General features: G+C 43.4%; 1 protein-coding gene across 1 annotated transcript; it reads right to left on the bottom strand.

Annotated features, from left to right (window-relative positions):
• Positions 1 to 531: 531 nt before the first annotated feature.
• Positions 532 to 20845, bottom strand: LOC141740507 (protein ELYS-like). Its single transcript, XM_074579331.1, has 24 exons — positions 20725 to 20845; positions 19752 to 20005; positions 17869 to 18049; positions 16864 to 17071; positions 16032 to 16148; positions 14980 to 15064; positions 11814 to 11961; positions 11031 to 11163; positions 10762 to 10943; positions 10319 to 10380; positions 9357 to 9485; positions 7522 to 7612; positions 7344 to 7433; positions 7041 to 7181; positions 6167 to 6271; positions 5302 to 5395; positions 4230 to 4353; positions 4052 to 4108; positions 2941 to 3087; positions 2662 to 2849; positions 2348 to 2492; positions 2122 to 2253; positions 774 to 921; positions 532 to 686 (listed from the first exon to the last, which is right to left on the bottom strand). The coding sequence occupies exons 1-24, from the start codon at positions 20843 to 20845 to the stop codon at positions 532 to 534; spliced, it is 3237 nt and encodes a 1078-aa protein (XP_074435432.1).
• Between the last annotated feature and the right edge of the window lie 744 nt (positions 20846 to 21589).

Genomic DNA, 21589 nt, shown 5'->3' with positions numbered 1-21589 from the left:
CCATGCTTCAAAACTAAAGTCAAGAAATACTAGTCTGCGTAAACTTTCCTTTTATGCTTACAAATCTACGAACAAGAAAGCAGTAAGCAGTTTGTCCTAAATTCAGTGAGGGCCCACAAGCCAAAACCAGGCGCTTACATCTACATCAGTACCCACCAGTTATAACGCAAGCAGAAACACCTTCACTGCACTGCTACGGGAATGACTGCGGAAGCTTTGTGACCTGCTGCCTTCTTCCCATCCCAAATTTTCCATTGACTCCCATGAGGGATTTGCGTATTCCCAAGTCCAGCCCCGTCTTCTCTACAGTGTTGTCCTAAATCCCAAAGCCGAGACGAGCTGAATAAGTGAATGCATCTAAGGTCTCTTCTTGTTCCTGTCTCTAGTGAGGGACTGGCGGGTGCTGTTGAAACCCAACTGCTTGCTCTCCTGTTTGGATCTCAACAGGTCCCATTTTAGAAACATCCTCAATTTTAGAAACATCCTGCTGAAGAAACAGCACGTTTAGCAGCTATAAAAACGACAGCATCTTTAAAATCCACCTTGTGAGAAACCGGTTTTCTCCTTCATTCCTGCCCAGGATTCTTTAATTCTGGACAATATTTTCGCCAGAAAATTTGGTCTTCGACGCACATTTCCTGCTTTAGCTTGTTTTCTTACTGGAGTTAATGGCTTTGGTCTTGAGACTGGAAAGCAAGAGGGGAAAAATTTCAGCCTGGTGTCATCCAAGTGACAGGGAATTCTCCCCTCTATTTCCCCCCGCTAAAAGTTACCTTCTCTTGAGGCCAATGCAGGCAAATGGTAAAGCTTGGCTCTCTCTACGGCCAGCTGCCTTTCAATTCGTGGAAGGATCTTGCCATATTGGGCTAATAGAGAATTTCTGGCAACTGCTCTGTCGGTCAAGCGATGATCGCCGTCGTTCTGATGAAGGAAAAGCGGAAAGCAAAAGCTTAACTAATTACAAGAAGTTCCTTGCACAGACCTCTCCGTGCTATTTCGCATTAGTGAGCAGATTTCCTCTACGGGTGTGGGAAAACACCTCCACTGCACAGAACAGCGGCAAGTTCTACCCATCCGCACACACCGATTTCACCTGGTACTTTTAGCAAAGTGGAAGGAAGACTTGGAATAGCAACAGAGCCTACAACTTGAAGTTAAAACAATGCTGGCACTCTGCAGAACCTTCTTCTGATACACCTGTTATCACCTGCAATTTTCTGATATCACCTGCAATTTGCAAACGACTTACTACAATAGCAGGCTTTCCCTTGTTCTTCCTGAAACGCCAGTGCCCTGAATATACGGGACAACTGGAAATTACCCTGGACAACATGATGTGAAGATTAAAACAAGCAAGAAAAAGCGACCTACGCACACCACCTGGCCGCATGACAGTTTTCAAATGCAGGACCTACGACTTCCAAAACCACCTTAGAAGACTGAGTCACTGGAAAACTATGATTCCAGAAAACAGCAAACGCGTCACAAATCCAGAACACAAGTTCATGTAACACAAAATGTAATCTGGCTATTTTGAGAAATAGAGGTTAGACAAGAATTTTTGTCATAAAAGCCGTGAAATGAAAGTTGTGGAATTGGAGAGCACACTATAACTCGCAGAAATTAAAAAAACAAAGAAAACCCACAGAAATTTAACCTGTGGACTGGCATCTAGCCTGCTCTCAGCTAGAAAAATACAGTTGCGTGCAAGACACAAGCGATGACATACAACCTACTTGTCATCCCAGAGGAAGGAGTGACACCAACAACTTCCAGTAATCTAAGCCACGCATAACATACGTATCTCAATAACGGAATGGTAAGATTGGCTGATGGGAAAGATACATGTTTATTCCTCAGATGCAAACAAACTGTTCTCAGTGGGGTCAACAGTGGTGTGTAACATTTAATTTATAGCTTCATAGAGTAGCTTTGGAGTAGTGACGTATATTGGTCAACATTTAGCTTCAGCTGTAACCAAAGGTGTAGAAACTTGTTCCGAGTGTTTCAAAGACTGGTATGAAAAAAACAAAGCAGGATTTTTATTGAGTACTATCCAAACCAGTTAGTAACACCCAGCAGAAACTTGCACGCTTGACAGAACAGAACTTTCACGCTTACCATAAGATTGACGTTCATGGACTGATTCAGCTCTAGGGCTGCAATGTAGTTGGCACGCTGCAGATGGTAGACTAAAAGGAATTCTTGATTCTGAACACCAGCACTGGTCCTTAAAAACTTCTCCAAACACTCCTATGAGAAAAAAAAATCATTCCAAAAATCTGTTATGGCTCTGCCTTTTCTCTTTTCAAAGAGACGATTAACATTTTTCCTTGCTCCCACTTACTTGTTCGGTGTCTGTGAAAGGCAGCTTCAGCAAGTCTTCCATCAGGCCCATCTCCCGGCACGTTTCGTACATGTGTTTTAAGAGGTCTTCTAAGTTTGCCTGAGCGGCATGTTGGTGCAACAGACCCCAAGCCTCCACCATGCACCTGTAATTAATGTTTCAGACGTAAAGGGATGTTAATAGCATAACCAAAGAGATGCCCCAAGAGTCTTGTACTCAAAGTTTAAAGGAAACTTAGGGGATGATGATTTCTATTCTTTGTTCTCCATTTTCACAAGATTTGCGTGACAAAATGGTGGGGTATATTTCTTTACCTATTGGAGAGCAACACAGTGAGGAGAAGCTGCACTTCCCCGCTGTTTGCCGTGGGTGGCCTCATCAGCTGGATGTATCTGAGGGCTTGCCCATGCTCCCCTTGGCACAGGAGGGACTGAATAATTCTCTTGTGCTGCCATGACGCGGTTTTGATTGTAGCGGGATGAAAGAGCAGGGCCAGTGAATTCTGTACAAGTTAGAGATCGGGTTTTAAAATCATTTTCTAGATTATAGCTTTGTACTGCAATGTATGTCTAACTCAACTCTACCATACTTACTTCGTAATCATTGTGATCTAGAAGCCAAAAACCTTCAACAAGCTTAACAAGTCCCCAAGGCATGCCAAAGGCAGTTGGGAAGGAGTCGATTGAAGTTTCTGTCTCACTCGGAAAGGAACGCTTGATATCCAGCAGCAAGTAAATTGTCTGACATCAGGTATCTCATTAAGGCTAATCAGCTTGTAAGACCAAAACTTTATCACATTACCCTTAGAAAAACATAATGAAGTAAGAATAAGAATATAAAGGAAGCAGGTAGCAGAAAATACATTCAACACATTGAGCTTAATTATTACAGGAAGTAAATTCCACAGTTGGTTTTTTCCCTCATGTCCAGCATCTATAAAACAGTGTTAATTGTGGCATCCTTACAGTACAGCTCAGCTCCGAATGATTAAAACTGGATTTAAACCAGTATGCGGGTCACTCATTGGTAGCGTCATTTTCTCTTTCTGACGTCCGTTTTTAGGGACATCATCTAACAAGACAGCTCTGGGCTATAAGCGTTTCTAAGCCCCTTGCTCTCTAGGCTCCCCTCGCGGGTTAGGCAACAAACAGCAAAAGCAAGGCTGTGTATTTCAGCAGCTTAAAAATTAAGTTTCTGCCCCATGACTTTTCTCTTCTCCCTGTTGCTTATTCCGTGTGCCTGCACTTTCAACGGAACCAAAGCAAGCACCGTGAGCTGCGCTGGAAAACCCGTGATTTCAGCAAAAATCCGGTACTGGTAAACCACTCTTAGAAATCCTTTTGCTCTGAAACAGAAATTGTTTTATAACCCATCATGGGTGTTTTAGACAATTTTAAACGGTGTTTAAATTTGGAGAAAAACTAAGGACATTTTATATCTTCAACCCTTATTACTAAAACTGTTTTCTCCCTATCGGAGAAGACTTTTGCAACAAAACGTTTAAGAAAAAAGTCATCAAAAATCCACAGTACAAAGAAATAAAACAGCGCTTCTGTCTACAACTTAACGCTAAACTAAATGTTTTCACTTGCATCGTCTTTGAAGCATAAATGAAAAAATGTCATGAAACAGGTCGGCGACCAACACTGAAGAACATTTATGTGCATCCCCTGGAGGTGTAATAAAAATAACTAGAAAGGATACAATTGCGTGTTTGCAGTTTTCTTCAATGTTTTCTAGCAAATAGAGATCCAGCAGTGCCTGAAATGAAAAATTAACAGTTCTGAAAAAACGCCTGTCTTCCCTAAATCATTGGCTTTTGGGTGGGGTTTGGCGGGGAGGGCGGCCGTTTGTTGTTGTTCGCAGTGAACAGGACACTCACATGCAAACTGGCAGGCGGGTATTTCCCAGTTCCTCCTGCATCTCTCCGCCACAGCTTCTCCACTTGGTCTCCTAACTGGGAAACCATTCCATCAACCATCAAGCAGTCCGAGTCCCATTTTCCTCTGGAACAAAAGGTAGCAAGGATTTGGACAGAGTTAAACACTAATTCCAGCCTCCCGGTGTAACGGCTTTCCTCCAGTCTTCTGCTGACTGCAGCCCTGCCCTTTAATCTCCCGATGGCACAAAGCAGAAAAAGGACACTAGAGGCTCTGTGCTTCGAAGGAACACACGAGCCTGTATGTAATTTACTTGAGAAGTAAGCCAAGGAAGATGAACTTTGAAGTCAATACCTCCTACCCTGCAGCTTCCACCTTAACTCACCTTGCAGCCTCTTGGTCACAGTGCCATCGCCGAAGCTTGGTCAGGTCTTTATTCAGTTTTCAGTACAATTTCCAAAGAAAAACCTATTATCGGCTAATCCAAGGCATGCCGCCTATGTGCTAGGCAGCTAGTCCAGGAAAGAGAGCTGACGTTCGCAAGTGACTTCTATCCGACAGCCAGGAGAGTGCGAGGCGTGCCAACTCCATGTAACTCCAACCATCTTACGAAATCACACCACGTACTTGTGAGAAGGGGACTTAGGCCAATACAGTTATGACCCTCTATTACCAGTCAATGACGGAGATGATTGTTTGTTAAATAACACGCTTTCTTCTGCTTCCAAAACAATTGTTCTGTGAACACCCTGCTTTGCTGAACTGGAGGTGACTGATCCTGTCCTAATCACATGGCCTTTTTCAGTAGTCAGAAATTATACACATTAGCCAATGAATAAAGTAGACTCCCGAAAAATGATGATACCAACCAGTGGTACTAAGCAGAGGTAGATAGCAACGTTTTAACACAGGAAAGTAACCTCTCTGTTCAACAGAACACGCGTGTCACTGAAGTCAAGAGTATTGCTGGCAGCGGCATTACGCATAGCCCATGCAACTGTTGAGATAAAAGCCATTCCCTTCCACTTCTGAATTTGCCGTGGAAGTGTTCTAGAGTCTTCCCCTAGCTCTTACCTTGATAAACGCTCAAGTTTCTGTCGGTGACCAGTATAGTAGCTCTCAATCAGAGGATAATTGTAGAAAGGTCTTGACAAACGCGTATCGTCATCTACAGGCAACAAAGTAGAAGCAAGTTAAAGCAGTCATATCACACTTGTAAACGAAAATTTTTGCCTAAAGAGACAGAAGATCGTACAAGCTAAGCATCAAGAAGCCTCCAACTCTGAAAGAAGCCAATCCTCTTTCTGCCTTTGCTAAAAGAACTCTAAGAGACAAGACTCAATTCCTTCTTGCCCCAAGTGCCGTTTCAAGGTTACAGTTCACGCAGCATTCACAACATGTAGGGTAAGATGAAGTTCACTATAAAAAAACCCACCCAGTTCTCAAAGGGAATGGTTTTTAAACATGCCGCGTGAGCATCTGTGAGACAATTAAGGCTGACAATGGAATTTCTAATCCATCCAACTAAAGAAGGATTTCCAAGGTGTACTTTCTCCTCAAGCAACTGATAGAAAGTTCAAAACATGCAGGTAATGCTCTCACTGTAAAAACAAGCATTCCGGTACTTGTTGTTTAATAGTACTTTGTTTAAAATCTCAAGTAGTTCAAGCTGTGGACACAAGCAGCGCCTTGAAGTCAGGGGTCCATTGCTATTCCTAAAATCCACCCAGGAAAGAAACTGCCTGCCTCATTCTACGCCGTGTACTTGACAACCCAGCAAAATCTCAACTTCACCCACAGAACTTCAGCACACCCTGCCACTGAACCAGCACGACTTCTTCCTGACGAAACCGTTACAAAAACATGGCTAAGCACGCGTTCGTGGGAGTCACTCACTGGATGGTCGCCTTGTTACAAACGTATGACAGGTCACGCTTACCTAAACCCTCTGGAAGGAGACCGGATCGACAGAACCAGATGACCACTCGTGCATACAAAGAAATGAGGCCGGTTACCGCTTGCTTATTTGTCACGTCTGCAAAACCTGAAAAAAGGCAGGAGATGATTAGTGTTATGCAATTCTGTTCATTTGCACAAAACTCCCTTCATCCTACTAAACCAAAAGTATAAAAATAGCACATTAGAAATCTTTGTCTTTGCGTTTTTCATGCTGTATCGCTTTCTTATTTGAAGAAAAAACCCACTATCACCACCAAAACAAAAAGCAACCCCTATAAAGAACTAGACTCACTAAAGGCTAAAATAAAAAAAAAAAAAACCAAAGCCTGAACTACTAAATGCACGCAGGAATAAGACATCTGTTTCTCACGTAGCAGAGATTCTTCTGATAGCAAAGGGATATTCTTTTCTTTTCTCAATAGGCCAAGAACCATTTCTAAGAGAAAAAGCTGTAGAAACTCAAGTAACTTACTTTGCATGTTACTCGTTTACGCTTCCTTCGTATTGGTTAGCAATTTGCAACACGGTGTCTGCATGCAACTAGAACTTGCTAGCTAAGAACTCAAAGGAATAATTTTCAGCAATACCACATTCGGTTGCTGTAATTTCAGCCCAGTTGCCTACAAAGCTTCTCTCTGGATGTAGCCTCCCCCACCCCCTTGCATGAGCTCCACCATAAACTGTTGCCCTGAACTCCATGCGTGTTTTGTGGTGGTCCCAAGCGCTCAGCTTTAAGCCCCTTCTCCCAGCTAAATGTGACTGTCTTCCAATCCTCAAAAACAACAAAAGCCCATGTTGCCACAATTCCAAATCTTAATAAAACATACCAAAGATTTTGTAGCACTACTACAAACCTTTTTCAGTAAGCTCTTGTGCTTCTGTGAGAAAACAGTTTAAGACCGTGCTAAGGTTGCTCAAAAGCAACTGGCAGCGCTGGAGAGACCGTAATGTCTGGGGGTCAATGAAGTTGCAAGAGCCATCAAACAGCGGAACACCTTTTCAAGAATAAATATTAAATCGTTAGCCGACAGAGCAATTCCAGAGTTTCAAGGCGCACTTCAAGGACCGCGTGCAATATCCTATAGCGGCGTATTACTGAGGAAGCTCAATCAGAAAGAACGACTTTAGGTTTGCAGAATGACTACACTAGTACTCACAGATTTGGTCAAATTCTTCCTTTGTAGAGATCACTTGGTTCCATGTCCACTCAAGAACAAACCGTAAATTACCAGCAGACCTTGGCTGCTCTTTAAACAAAGAGAACAAAAAAGAAATGAATCAACAGGCTCCAACTCAAAGAGGTACCACGTAAAAAAACAACGTTCGAAGTATTACCTTCAGATATCCAATGTTTAATGCATCCAGTCAGAAGTCCCACAGAACCTGTCTGGACAGCAGCTGACAATACTGCTTCCAGCTGCTCCTCCTAAACGTAACAGACAAACTCAAATGAGAATCTTACCTACTTGCACCATGTGAACCATCAACAGTAAATGTTTCTTTCTAACTGCATACTCATTCAGACATCACAAAGTCAATCAGGACACAGGCCAGGAATGCCACGTCCTTTCTCTTAATTCCAGCCACAGGCTGGACTGCTCACTGCTCTGAGGAACACATTAACACACTTTTCCTCTGACATTTCAACTTACTGCAGCCTAATTCTAATCTTTCTTCGCATGCCTCTGCATTACAGTCTTCACGTACTGAGTTCCAACTTACTACGTCCAGAAACATCCTCTGCTAATACGCGTTACACATCTGTGCAGATAAATTTGCCTTCAGGAACTCAGGAAGGGGACAGGACAAACACAACTGTGCAACGTTTGCATGGAAACAGTGAAGCTACGGCCAAGCAGCTTTCTAGACTATGAAGACATGAAGCAGTTCTGACACCCAAAACAGTATGTTGGAATTTTGTAACGTGACAGAAAAGAAGCGAAACATTTACATCCCAATGGTTTAAATGTTAGGCTCTTCAAATACTGTATTATAGTGTAGTGGTAATCCTTGCAAGGATAAATCACAGCTATGCACAGACGCGCGATATTAAGTAGTAGCTTATCTCAGCTGGTGTTCTCGTACTTCTCTCAGGTGAGAGGACCCTTCATAAGTTTTTACTTTGGTTTTTGGGATGGGATTTGTTTGGTTGGTTGGGTTTTTTTAAACACATTCAAAAGTATCTTTCCCCTCTAGGCAAAATCATGACATTCAAAGCGACTTCTACACATGTAGAACACACATGTGATATTGCCATCTTTTTCTGAAAACTGGTTTCAGACAAGGAAACACACCATTGGCCAGCTTGCCAAGAAATTTCTTTGAGCTACCACACTGTGCAGAAGCGTTCATGTCCTAACACACGTCCACAAATGTGGTGACGAATGCAGGAGACAGGAAGAGGAGGGCAGCGGGAAGGCTGCTCTCCCCTTCCTGCTGATTGCTCCAGGGAAAGGTTGGTGCATTGCAAATGGAAAACCTATGGCAGGGGGAGTGAAGTCACTGTGGTGGCATAAAGCACATAGAAGGTAGCGAGTGTCATGAGATAAAGGTGATTAAGGTGTTGCAGCTGCAAGAGGGCAGTCTCAGAGGAGCAAATTGGGCTACTGCAGCACAAGGCAGAGGCTACAGAGGTGAAGATCCGCCCGGAGAGGATGCAGAAAAGCCTACCGATGAAGGGAAAACGAGGGCAAGCCGTGAAGAAATTGCCAGGGAGAGCTGACAGCAGTAATCCTTTACCACAGCCCACTTCCTTGGAAGCAAATGATCACGTACAGTGACAGTGCAGCAAGCCGACGCCTGCAAGAGCTCGCATCCCAGTGAGACGCCCCCATCGTCGGCTACTGCACTGAACCACTGCTTTGAGAAACTGACAGGGATGGGGGTTACTCTGGGGGACACATGCGTTATGTTGGGCATGACCAGCACTGACTGCACGCTTCCTTGTGCGCATCTGTGTGTGGCACCGAATTAAGAGAGGGGTCTCTAAAGACAGATCTCTTAGGGCTGTTCCCAGTCAAAGTCACTACTTTGGATCTAAGGATACGGTTACTTCTGCTAGCTCAGGTCAACACCTGTATTTCAAATTGGAGTATCGTGTCTTGTAGCCCCTCCAGCCCTGTCAGACCAGATGGATGTATTTCCCCCTTGATTCCCTCATAGGCACTCACCTGACTCAAACTGGATGGCTGGACATCAACTGGTCTTGGAGACAGCAAGCCACCTACAAGACACCTATTGTAGCTATCCTGAATGGCTTCCCATATTGAAGGACCAGATTTCTTCAAAAAATTCAAGGTCTGAAACATCGATCGAAAACCACAGATTAAGACAACATTGTTATTCTGTCACTACACTTCTGGATAACCTCTAAAAGGAAGAATCTAAATGTTCACTGACACCGTCAGACAGCCTGAACCACTAAGATGCTTTAGGTTAGCAATCTGCGTAATTAAGTCTTTTCTACCTTCTCTGTCTATACACAGGCCTTGCTCTTTCCCTCAACACTGACACAAAATACATTCTATATAAGCTAAGCTAACATGCAACTTCACGCTTTGGAAGATCCTTTCCATGCCTATTCGTATGGAAGCCGATTCATGTTGGAAACATTTAGTGAGCTGAAACTTCACTCAAAATTATCTGTCACAATCTGTGCTGCGGCTCAGAAGTTATAATTTGGCCGAGTTTGGGAGAAAACAAAATTTTCACTCCTCAAACAGTTATGTGATTTTTCATTTTCTCCATTCCCTCCTTTTTCCAAGAGAACTAGGGATCGAAACTCTAACTCAAGACTATGCAGGCAGTTCGACTGAGGGGCAGTAAAGAAGTAACACCTTTCCCCGCCTTCTACAGTGGTTTTGTTCTTGCTCCTGGAGCAACGTTGTATTCCTTTCTAGACATTCAATCCCCGATGGTGCTTCAAGAGGAGACAACGGCAGTTGTACAGTCCCAAGAGGGGACCTAAAACATTACCATTTGCATACAACTGGCGACAGGATACAATTGCAACTATGCGTGTGGACGGGCAGGATGAGCATGAAACGGTCCCTAACACGGAAAGCAGTGCAACAGAAAACTTAGAAAAGCTACATCTCCTGCCACTCGCAATAAAGATACAGTAAAAGATCACCTCCTTCTGGAAGCCGGTGCAAGTCATGTGAACGACTCCGGAGGTCAGCAAGCACGTACCATCTGCAGAAACAGGGAACGTTTGACAACCTTCCGTACTCTCACAGTTATGGCATGACCAGTTTACATTTTTTACACACCGGTATCTAGAAACATATAACTGAGTGCTTTGAGCTTCAGTTCACGGTCATTTCAGGCTATAACCAGCACCACTTCACCGGCTACATTACAAAAGCACCAAAACTCAGCCGGCTGTCAGATATGTTCCACAATAGTAAATACCTTGTCAGTACAACGCGATCAGAGTTGGGTTTGGGGGGGACTGGGTGTTTTTTTGGTTTGGTTTGGGTTTTGAATGACAAACAATGACTGAACAAGAGAACCAATGAATGGCATTTGACCTCATTTTAAGCTTATCACTCTCAAAAGCAGTGAAATACCTACCAAAGTTATAGTTGCCTGGATGAAAAAACCGCTCAGGTGGTGGATAAGAAGGAGGAACTCCCCGACTTAGACTCCGCTCATGGACCAGAATATCCAAAAGGAGCTTCGGAGAAGTCACGCTCACTACGGTATCCAGCGACCACAGTGCAAAATAGGGGCACTCATGAGGGAATTCTTCCGGCCTTAAAGAAAACAAGCGCGTAAGCTAAATGCCGACATTCAAATGAATTATTGGCAGGCATATGGAAAACTACTGAAGAAAAATCTACCTTAGTGAATCTGGCATTTGAGCAGAATACCAGCGATTAATGTCAAATACACCCAGGTAAGTAGATGGTTTTCCCTGACCGTACGTATTCACTTGCCAACTGAAGACTGAGACACTGGTGTCAGGAGACGTGACTGTAAAAGACAAGACGTTGTTTCTGACTTGTAGAAAATACGATAGATCCGATAGTTTTAAAACACCACTTTCTATTTTGGCTTCATTCTGTTCTGTCACTCGTGAAACACAACACTTCCTAAGAGTGATTACAGTAATTACGGAATAGCAAACATCTCTGTGATAGGTTTCAGTCACACTGCCCCTTTTTCTTGTCCCCTCGTCCAGATCACTGGTCAAGATACTAAAGAGAAGTGGCCCCAGTGCAGTGCCCTGGGGAACAGCACTTGTGATGGGCTACCATCTGGATGCAGATGCGGACATCGGTTTGAAGAAGGGAAAAAATTCTGGTAACATTCCTAAGCAATGGAGAGTTTGAACTTCTTGTTCAAAGATGGCAGCTGGAGGAGTAAAACGACTGACCATCATCATACAAACGGCCCCACCATACATCGCGATAGCATGTCAGCAAACATAAAATAAAACCCACTTTTTCCCTTAAAGAAGTCCCACATAACTTAAGCATCCATTTTTTCTTCGTAAATAATCCCAACAGTCTAGTCTATGCAGATAGGCAAGACTTTCAGACTGTGGGGTCAGAACAGCATTCGTTGCTTAGGTTCCAAAAGCACTTCTTTTAAAATCACCAAACACGGACATCAGAACAAACCTTCATTTACGCTATCCTCTCCGTCAATGTCGCTGCGGAATTTTTCGACAGTCTGGCAGCTGATTAATTTAGTACTCATCTGGCCTCTCAAGGGAAAGACTCCACCCGTGAGATCTAAACTGAACTTTTTGCCACGGTATTCCAAACCCTGGGGGAAAAAATCAGAGAAGAGAGCAAAGGTCATTCTAAGAGAAAAACATACATTATGGCTAAATATGAAAGACAGTCTAACAGAATAGGCTTATTATACTGTGTATTTCGCATGAGCCTATTTCTGATGGTAAATAGAAACTGCGCCTGACATGCAAGAGAATGCAGTGTCAAATCGTAACGGGTAAGTTTGGCTGTAAAGGCTTTGCACTTTTTCAAAATTTAGAATTTCCCTAACATTATTCACATCTAAACATGTTTTGCAGAATTCCTTGCGACATCCAAGAATGTTCTTTATAAAAATAAATATATCGCTACAAAGAGATATCTAAAATGATGCAACACACATGCATGCAAAGCTCTTTGCTCCATGTCTTGATTGCAGAACTGATGAAGTTAGAGAAGCCCCAGCATTCGAGCAGCTAAAGCTGTCAAGAGGTATTTTCTATGGGCACACCACCAGAGTGACCGTGCACCCCTCTCTAGTTACTGTGAGAACTTCATACTGATTAGCAATCTTCTTTCAAGCCACGTAAGCTATGACAGCTCCTCCTCTCATCTTGTCAGAGACTAACGGGTGAAATATCCCTCAGCTCCTTCACCAAGCACAGCCAACAGCAAAAGGGAAAACCAGAAAGGACACCGGGTGCACGTGGCCAAGGCTTTTAGCATCACGAATTACTACACAGTAAACAAACTAATTTTGAGATACACAGAAACCCCGGCACGATTGTGTTGAACCTCTGATAGCGCCATTTTTTAAGTAAGCGTGAAGTGAAATACCGTCTTTCCAAATACAGCATTCATTCAAACTGTCTACCATACAACACATGAACGGGTGTACTGGGGACAAATAGCAGCTCTATAATTAAAAAAAAAAAAAAAAGAGGGAAAAAGAAACCCAACCCACACAACCCATAAACTGATAACGCCACATTCTACCCAAGTTTCCTAAACTTGCAGAGCTCTGAAATGAACTGGCATGAAACCACACATTCCCGTATGATCTCATAGGATACATCTAATTCACCTAATCTGAGAAGAGGCGAGCTTTCTCTTAATGATTCCAGGAAGTGTTACAAATAAATATGAAGGTTGTCTAAAAAGAAAAATTAAATAATTAAAAAAAGTCTTTCATAACTAAAAAGAAAATGCTTCTGAAGCAAAGCAGTGCATTTTAAACTTTCCACGCCGGGCAAAGTCATTCTAAGGAACTCCATTGTATGGGAGATGTTAAGTAACGACTCCATTGACTAGCAAAACACAAAAACAAGTTTTCAAACGAGATGCACTGGTCAAACTCTGATATCAAAGTAGAGAGTGTATACTCTGCCCATCCACAAGCATTGTGCAGAACGAGGGTAAAGATGCGCTCTACGATCGTGATTTGATGCACCAGATTTAGCAACTGCTGCGACAGTACAAAAAAGGTCTTTGGAAGCATTACTTAAACATACCTTTCTGTTTAATTACTTAAGCAGACTTAAACCAGCCTTGAAGGCAATGGAGACGAGAGTTTGACACGCATATAGAAAAACACAGTACCACATGTTCCATAAGTCCTATTTGTGACTTTTACCATGACACACAGTCAAAGAGGCACTGCTTCATAGCCTCAAACCTAATTCCTGGAACAAAAAGCACTGCTGTATTGAAAAAGTCTTTTGAGCTCCTGTGAACTCTATCCAATGAACAAGGATCAACAGCAGATTCCTCCTTCTTTACTCAAACTTGGCCTAGCAAACGGGAGACACTTAAATTTTCTACCCCTGAAGATGGACAAGAAACTTGACTCAGACAGCCATGCAGGCAGACAGTCATGTAGTACTAACCAATCTGTGACTACAAGGAAGTGTTCTGAGACTAAAAGTATCCGCTGTGGAGCACAGGTCCCGCACATCAACAAAGATAAAGAGATAGCATCCAGCACGCGATGAATCACTGGAAGATCCTTCTACTTGGTCACCGTGATAGATAATGCATTTTAAAGAAACACCACCTTTTCCAAACACCTAACCTCTATCTATGCAAAAGCAACAGTGCCAAATGAGGAAGCACCTTTCCTACACATAAGCAAAACACTCAAAATCTAAATTAATCCAAAAAAATCAAAAGGCACAGTCCCTACAAAAACCAGAGTACCACGATACAAGAGTCACCCCTGTTTCGTTCCATAGCTATTGAGAATATGCAAGAGAAAGTACCAAATCAGGAGGAAAGACTTGCCCTGAACTAAGATTACTGTCCCCTCAAAAAGATTTTGGAAGACTTCCAGGCGTACAACTGAATGGAATTACACATCTAACAGATGCGCCTTGTCTCTGTTAGCTATCTGAGATACAATGATACCTCACATCTGTATTTTAAACGCATCCTCCTTGGAGCCAGATCTAACATTTAGGTACACTCTTCTGACCAAATTACATATTTTCCTGGCTTTAAGAGTAGATTGAACAGGTCACCCAGCCAAAAAGAAGAACGAGTTATCTTTACAGCTACTAAGTGTCAGGATCAACACTGAAGAGACACTGTAGGTGCATTTCATGTGAGAAGTCCGGCTGACAAAGCTCTAAGGGAAACCAAGAATATAAAACTGAAGATCAGCAAAGACTAGAGTATGACTGTATTTTAAGAAAGGGAGAGAGACAGAAGCTTATTCAAGTCCGAAGCTTGGTTAAACCAAGCGATTCAAGGCCCAATCTTCTCTTCCTACATGCCATTCGTTTGGTATTTCAGAATAATTTTATTTGCAGAAGCCGCGACCTCTTCAGGAATTTCATTTATACGGGCTCTTTGCAGATGAATCTAGCTGGAACACACGACACTGCAGTATAAAATGGTACGCCTTCTTTCCAAAAGGTATGGACAAAGGCCGTGCCCAAGAAGACTCAGCAAAACATTATTATTTTTTCAGCCAGCTCTGAAGTTTGATGGTAAATCTCACCCCTGTAACTCAACTGATACTCCCTTAGAGAAAATTACTATTGTCTGCTTTTCCCACGCATGCACCTCTTACCTCATACATGACTTGTCCTGAGGCCACGCGTTTTCTGTCACCAAACGCTAACTGCAGCAGGTGTAAACTCACCACATCACCTTCACTGAAAAAGGGATAAATTATGAAATTTGGTTACAAAGCTGCTTTATAGTCCTCATTGTCGTGTTAGTAGACCTAGACGTTTTCTTAATAGCACGCTCCTGCTGAAAAGAACACCACCTCTTCCCAAAACATGATCATCGGCCACATTTAGCCACTGAAACATGAAGGAGGGCGTTTTGACACTAACAGCTTCAGGGGCAAAAGCCAACCGTACAATTGGAAAGCTGTAATATGTTGTATGGACTAAGAATTGTTGGAAATAGTTCTTCACAATGAAGAGTTCTCCATCAAAACTGCTTTGAAGTCAAGTTTTAAAAGACTGCCACTCTACCAACAGCTGAGCTGATGGAATCGCTTGCTGATGCAGAAAGAGAGATCTCTCTGCCCTTCCCTTACCACCAAAGTTCCCCTCCCCCTCTTGCACACTCTGCACCCTTCCAAGTCCGATTTGATTCAGCAGAACAGCAGGAACCCATTGGCTTTTCTGCTGAATCGTTTTCTGCCAGGGGAGCTGCACTGGCTCACCAAGGCTCCACAGACTGCTGACGCTGGCACAAGGCCATCGGCAATACTGTCACCGCCGCCTTTAGGGGCGGCAGGCTGTTCTGTGGGCACGTCTGGGTGTTCTAGATCTGCAGCCTCAACTGCTCCTAGTGGTATTTTAATACCACGGTGTGACTATCAAACAAATGATGAAGCGGTCATCGAGGAACAAAAGCAAACCATTTGAGAATGCGAGCAGAAGAATATGGCCACTGTTGCTTTGCCTTCTGACAGAAGGCAGGAACTAGTAGGTCCCTCTTCACGTCTGGTAAATCCTGTAAAAATTGCATTCTAAGTTTAACACCTTCCGTACCGGAAAGAATCGCAGACACACAACAAATACACATGTTCAACTGTATGGGAACAAATATCCTTAAAAACAAAAAGAATTAATTCAGTGGCTGATAGTTAAAGTTTTTATTCACCTTTCCTGCGTAGACTGAACAGCCCACAAGTAGCAACAATTGCGAGGATCATTCTCCGGCTCTTGAAAAGTGACAGCATAGACAGGAATCCTCCCTCCTTCAAGCTGAGAGTGGTGCCTACAGGTTTAGGGGGAAAAAAAAGCAAAACGAAAAAGAAAACAAAAGGTGAGCCTAGTGGCCCAAACACAGGTAGTTTCTCGTTTCTTGGACTACGTCAAGCATTGTTCTTCCTGACTTCTGAACCTTATTTGTACCTCCACACTCTACTCTTGCCACCTAATTATTCCTCCACTGTCTATTTATGCATCCAACAGCTTCTGGGGAGTCAGTGCAGATCTGCTGAAGTGAATCCCAACCAGAAGTTAGCCAAATATTTCAGGTGAGATTGCTCTTTCGGCCAAAGCTGACATGCAGGAAAGAATACATTTTTCAGGCACAGGTCAGCTATTGAGTTTTCATGTCTCACTAGTTTCACCCTGGACACTTTAGAGAATATCGGCACCAAAATCACATCACTGACATACTTCAGCCTTTCAATGGATGCCCCAGTTGCAGTAACCGGTTCTGAAAACCCCAGGAAGCATGCTTCCCACAATTCCTCAATCCACAGGCACAATAAGGAAAACAATCCTAGTCCACTGGGGAGAAGGCGGACCACTTGATCCAGGTATGACTGAAAAGTTACGTCAGAAGAGGATTTCTGAACGTGCCAAGATTATACTCATACTCATTTCAGTCCCTGAAAAAGTTCTCTTTACATCCACATACTTCCTTAAGCAACAAATCGAGAGCCCACACCTCCAGGCATGGCCAAGTGTAAAGGCCTACTTACTCTCTCTTCAAAGTTTTCATATTCCAGAGCGACAGGTAGCCATCCGAGAAACCCACAACGAGCTGGTTGCTTCTGCTTATGTAGCACAGGGCTGATACTGCTGTTCCGGAAGCATTTTGTAGTTGAAAACAGAGACACCTCCCTTCGCTGGACACAGTTTCTCTTCTTTGTGCAACTTCAGCAGGAATTCTAGTGACAACTTCTAGATCTACACACACAAAACCAAGCAATAAATGAATACGTTATGCCATTTAGGCTGCATTTTAGGCACTGATGTGACAACCCCTATCATCTAATGCTACCGTGCCAGGCAAAATAGCCATTTATGCAACACTTTTTTTTACCATTGCCATTATTTATGTCTTCAAAGAACATAAGAACTCCCGGATCAGACAAGTATTCTCACTCACGTTTGAAAGCTAGGTAAAAACGTAACCAAATTCTTCCTGGACTCTGAAAAGCAGGAGTTTGGGCCTCGTGATGAAACTGTTTGAAGTGGCACCTCGTGTTTGAAGTGGCACCAATTGCTGAAGCTGCTGTTGTAATAGCCAAAACGGTGTATGCAAGCTGAGTACACCTATTCGAGATTTCATTCATCCAAATGCATGGGTGTTGGTAAGTGGGGTTTATTTTAAAAAACAAGCCCCAAATTTGCCCCAAGTCAATTAACACAAGCAGAAGAGCATTCCCGGGAAACAGGGCTCCTCCAACACAACTTCCTACCAGGCGGCCGCACCGGCTCACGTGGCAAAATTCCTACACCTCTCTGGCAAGAATCATAGTGGCACAGGGATCTTGGTGGGAGGGGGCATTTACAACACTGCGAGGAGCAGTCAGACGCTCCCAGGTTTAATCAGGTCAGGACTATACGATGTCAAACTGCCACCTGTAACCAGTCGTCAGAAATGTCTGACACAAGGGTCTTCAAAGTGGGATGCATACTGTTTCGTTAGAAGACAGAAGTTTTCTTGCGTTTAAATTCATGTGGAAAAACTGCAGGCTTACCCAATGCTTCGATATCGTTCTGAGTGCAGGAGCAATCATCCAAACTAAGGTCAACCAGAAGTAGATGGCCAGCATCTGTAGCCACTGCTGCCACCCCAAAGAGCCATCGCAGACTCTGATGGAGGTGCTGAGTGCTCACGCTGGGTCCTCCGTGATTCGCTATGGGTTCTATAGCGGTTACCTACAGGAAAACTACAAGTTACTATTTGAGCTCTTTGACAAGCTCAATGGAAAAAGTAAATACAGGAGCATCAAAGCATTGTTTGCAATTAGATCAAGAAAAGAGACAAAGACAAAAAAGCCCCGTACAAAAACCTGTTACTGCCTTCCATTTACTAGATTTCCTGCGGGTAAGTGACTTAACTTCAACTTAAATGGGGCATTCTATTAGTACAGCTTAGCAATTTCCATTTCCTACTTCGCAGTAATTAACTGGAGGAAAACACAGAAAATCAGTTATACGCAAGAAACTTTATCGTATTCAAGGGGCTTAAGACAGACAAACACAACTACATCGAGGTCTCCCACCGCTCACAGCCCACCAGCACCGCGATACAGTCTATGCCTTCTTTGACAAACGGGCGTTAGGATAAATCAGGGCTCGAGAGTCAGACGAGGCAGCGGCCAAGTTGCATGGGAGACACACCATTTCCATGGGAGTGAAACGTATTTAGAAAGCGTTGAAGGGAGAGACCAGCTTAGTAAAATTCACACTAGTCCGCATTTAGAAGAAAAGTAACAACCACATAAAGGAAAAGAAGCTTTAAATGCACACCAGCGCTTTCACGAATGTTGAGAAAAATGTTAAAAGCCAGCCTAAAGCAGCAGCTTCTCAGATAAAAAGGTGACTCCACCTAAAGGAGGAAGCGCACACTGCTCTTTCACGTGCCCAGCAGTCTGCACGCAACTGTCTCACAAGGCGAAGACAGACCGTTCAGCACACGTTGCAGCACATCCCAGGACAACACTGACTGCTAGAGCAGAGACACGAGCACACAAAGACTCCTGCGCTAAAGCTGTACGTATTTCTCTCTCTCAGTGACCCCAATACGAATGCTTACTACTAGTCATCACACTGTAGCATTACAAACAAACAAAACTCCACCTGTATTCTAGCAAGTCAAACCAAAGCACCTGATGGAAAGCTGGCTAAGAAGTTAGTTAGTTAGTTGTTGCAGATTCTAAGATGATAGAAATATAGTGAATCTTGATCTTCTATTGACTTCCACCGATTCTTGTTTACATTGAGATAATGAGGCTAGGGGACACACATCATTTGAGTTTCTGGGTTACAGAAGACAGAAAACATCAGCAACATTACACCAGTGTGTCCCATCTACACAAACACACTAGTCAGAGAGCAGAGATTCAAGGACTGCAGGCTGAAAGGTGACCTCCCAACACTCTGTCAGATAACTCACTAGAGGCTCTTTTTTCCTCTCCTAAGTCAACAGAAAAATGTGTTCTCCTCAGCCTGCTTGCTAGGCTGAGATTCAAGGCAATGTGTCGAAGTCATTTACAGCACAACTATGGAATTCTGAGCCATTTTAAAGACGGTATTTCTGATGGAAATCAAGCAATTAGGGCCAAAAAAAGGTGCTTTTCAATGCCTTTTTGTGGAAGGAGAGAATCAGGTAACTCTGTGCTCTACAATAAAACCAGAAAACTTGTTTTACTCTCAGCAAACTCCAACAATAATGGCACATTAAGCCCAAGATTTTACAGCAACGCCGTCTTGACTGGATACTCTCAAGTGACAGGATGTTAACGCACGATAGAAAAAATACCTCCTACAAAGAGACGCTCCAAAGCTTGTCCTAAAACAGGCCTACGCAGCACCTAACAACATCAAAGCTTCGTTTCTCCAATTAAAAAGTACCTACCCTCCCGGGAAGAACAACTGCTTTAACCACTCTTGAGAGTCCAAGGTCGTACAGACAGAGAACACTTCCCTCTGCGTCTTCCAACCCAACCAGCAGTCCAGTTCTCTTCTCCCAGGAAAACTCCTTCACCACACGAACAGTGGGAGGCTGTTCATTGACTCCACTGAAACGGTACGCAGAGAGCCGCTCTCCTGTCACAGAGTTCACCACCTCAAGGTGAGGACCACGTGCCAACCACGCCAGGCCGTTTCTCCCTGTGAGAGAAAAGAAAGAGGACTGAAGCAAATGTCCAACGGAAGACTGAAAACAGCTGAAAAAAAATCACAGTGCCTGCCCCTTTCCTTCAATAAACGTACCTAGCAGAGGAAGACCGACCTACCTCATTCTAGTCAATGATTCAAAATCACCCGTTGAAATCCCCAAGCAATCCCTCCTAAAATTAACCACCTTGTTATTTTGCATTTGTACTTGTCATTCCCGCACCGAAGAATCTGGGTTGTTTGGGATAAAGATTACAAGGTCCTGATCGACAGCCTTTATACCATATTCGCCTTGGTTTTGCTAGAAATGATCTAAACGCATATGGGAATACAAGTCTTAGAGCGTAGAGGAAGAATCGAAGGCATTTTGTTTCACTGAACTACTGCCAGCCCAAAGGAAGTATGAGCTCAATTCCTGCATTTACACTCAGGTAGATAGATTCTACCTGGTCTTAACAGAAGCCTAGACCTCCAGATAGGCACCCAGCTCTACTGTCACATCACCTGGAAAGTCCACTTCAAAGTTTAACTATACTCACGTTTTAATATTAGCATTTGTCATCGCTGAAGCACCCTTTTTGTTCTCTCTCTCTAAACAGGATGCCTCTTAACAGCACCAACCTGACACAGCTGATACGATGACCTGAGGCTTCAGGTAGCCTCCAGGCAAGAACAGCTTTATACCGAGACCAAATTTAAAGGAAAATGCTCACCTCCAGAAAACCTCCCGCACAGCACCGAGCCGAGGGTTCCCTCATCTTCCCCAAGTGCCTGAAGAGTCACCTCTGGAAACTGCAGCAGACTGCTCGTTACCTCAGCTGTTAGGTCTCGCATTCTTCGCTGTAAATACAGGAAAAAATTGCACAACTAGACTCACGTCAGCCAGAACTATTCTTGAGAGTGACAGAAGTTTCATCAGTATGCAGTGAAAAATCCCCTAGACATCACCTCTAGCTCTTTTCCTTGCAAATAATGGCACTCGGGAGACTTTTTGCTCTCCCAGCAGAGCAAAAGGAGAATCCTTTGCTTTTCTGATGCCTGTGAGATCACCAACAAAAAGTGACCCAGACGTATCAACAGAGAAATAACAGGAAAAAGCCCAATACACTGAGTTCAAGTCTACTCACACAGGTTAGGAAGATGGGAGCTGAGAAAAATCAGATTTTAAAAAGCTTCTCAGTAACAGGTACAACTCTCCATTTGTCCTTTCCCTTGATTTCGTACTTTACCCTTTGTTACTTATTGTCAGTTGTCTTCTAGCAGCCAAAATTACCATTGGTCTTCACCTTAGGTACTTATGACTTCCAAACTATTTCCAAAGAAAGGAGCGTACCACGAGTCACAGGCTGAGGATAGATTTTTGCATTAAAAAGCTCCAAGAAGAATAAACATGGAGAAATTACATGTTCAAGCAGAATCACATTCAGCCAAGTCAGGGTTCAGGGACGTCAGTTTTGACTGACGGTAGTACCTGAAAATCCGTTTCAAGGGCCAACAATGCAATGGGCTTACTGACGAAAAAGCTAAAAATATGGCCAGCCGCAGCTGAAGAGGTGGTTTCACAAAACATGCTGACTT

Source organism: Larus michahellis, chromosome 3, assembly GCF_964199755.1.
Source record: "Larus michahellis chromosome 3, bLarMic1.1, whole genome shotgun sequence".
Taxonomy (NCBI): Eukaryota; Metazoa; Chordata; class Aves; order Charadriiformes; family Laridae; genus Larus; species Larus michahellis.
Note: the sequence above shows the minus strand (reverse complement) of the source record. Positions and strands in the feature narration are given on the sequence as shown.

Excerpts from the sequence above, each read along its gene's own strand:
- LOC141740507 (XM_074579331.1), bottom strand. The coding sequence starts at position 20,845 with ATGCGAGACCTAACAGCTGAGGTAACGAGCAGTCTGCTGCAGTTTCCA. Across the intron at positions 15,065-16,031 it reads GTTCAGTCTACGCAGGAAAG|TGAAGGTGATGTGGTGAGTT; the intron begins GTGAATAAAAAC and ends TCCCTTTTTCAG. Across the intron at positions 11,962-14,979 it reads CAGGACAAGTCATGTATGAG|GGTTTGGAATACCGTGGCAA; the intron begins GTAAGAGGTGCA and ends TTTTTCCCCCAG.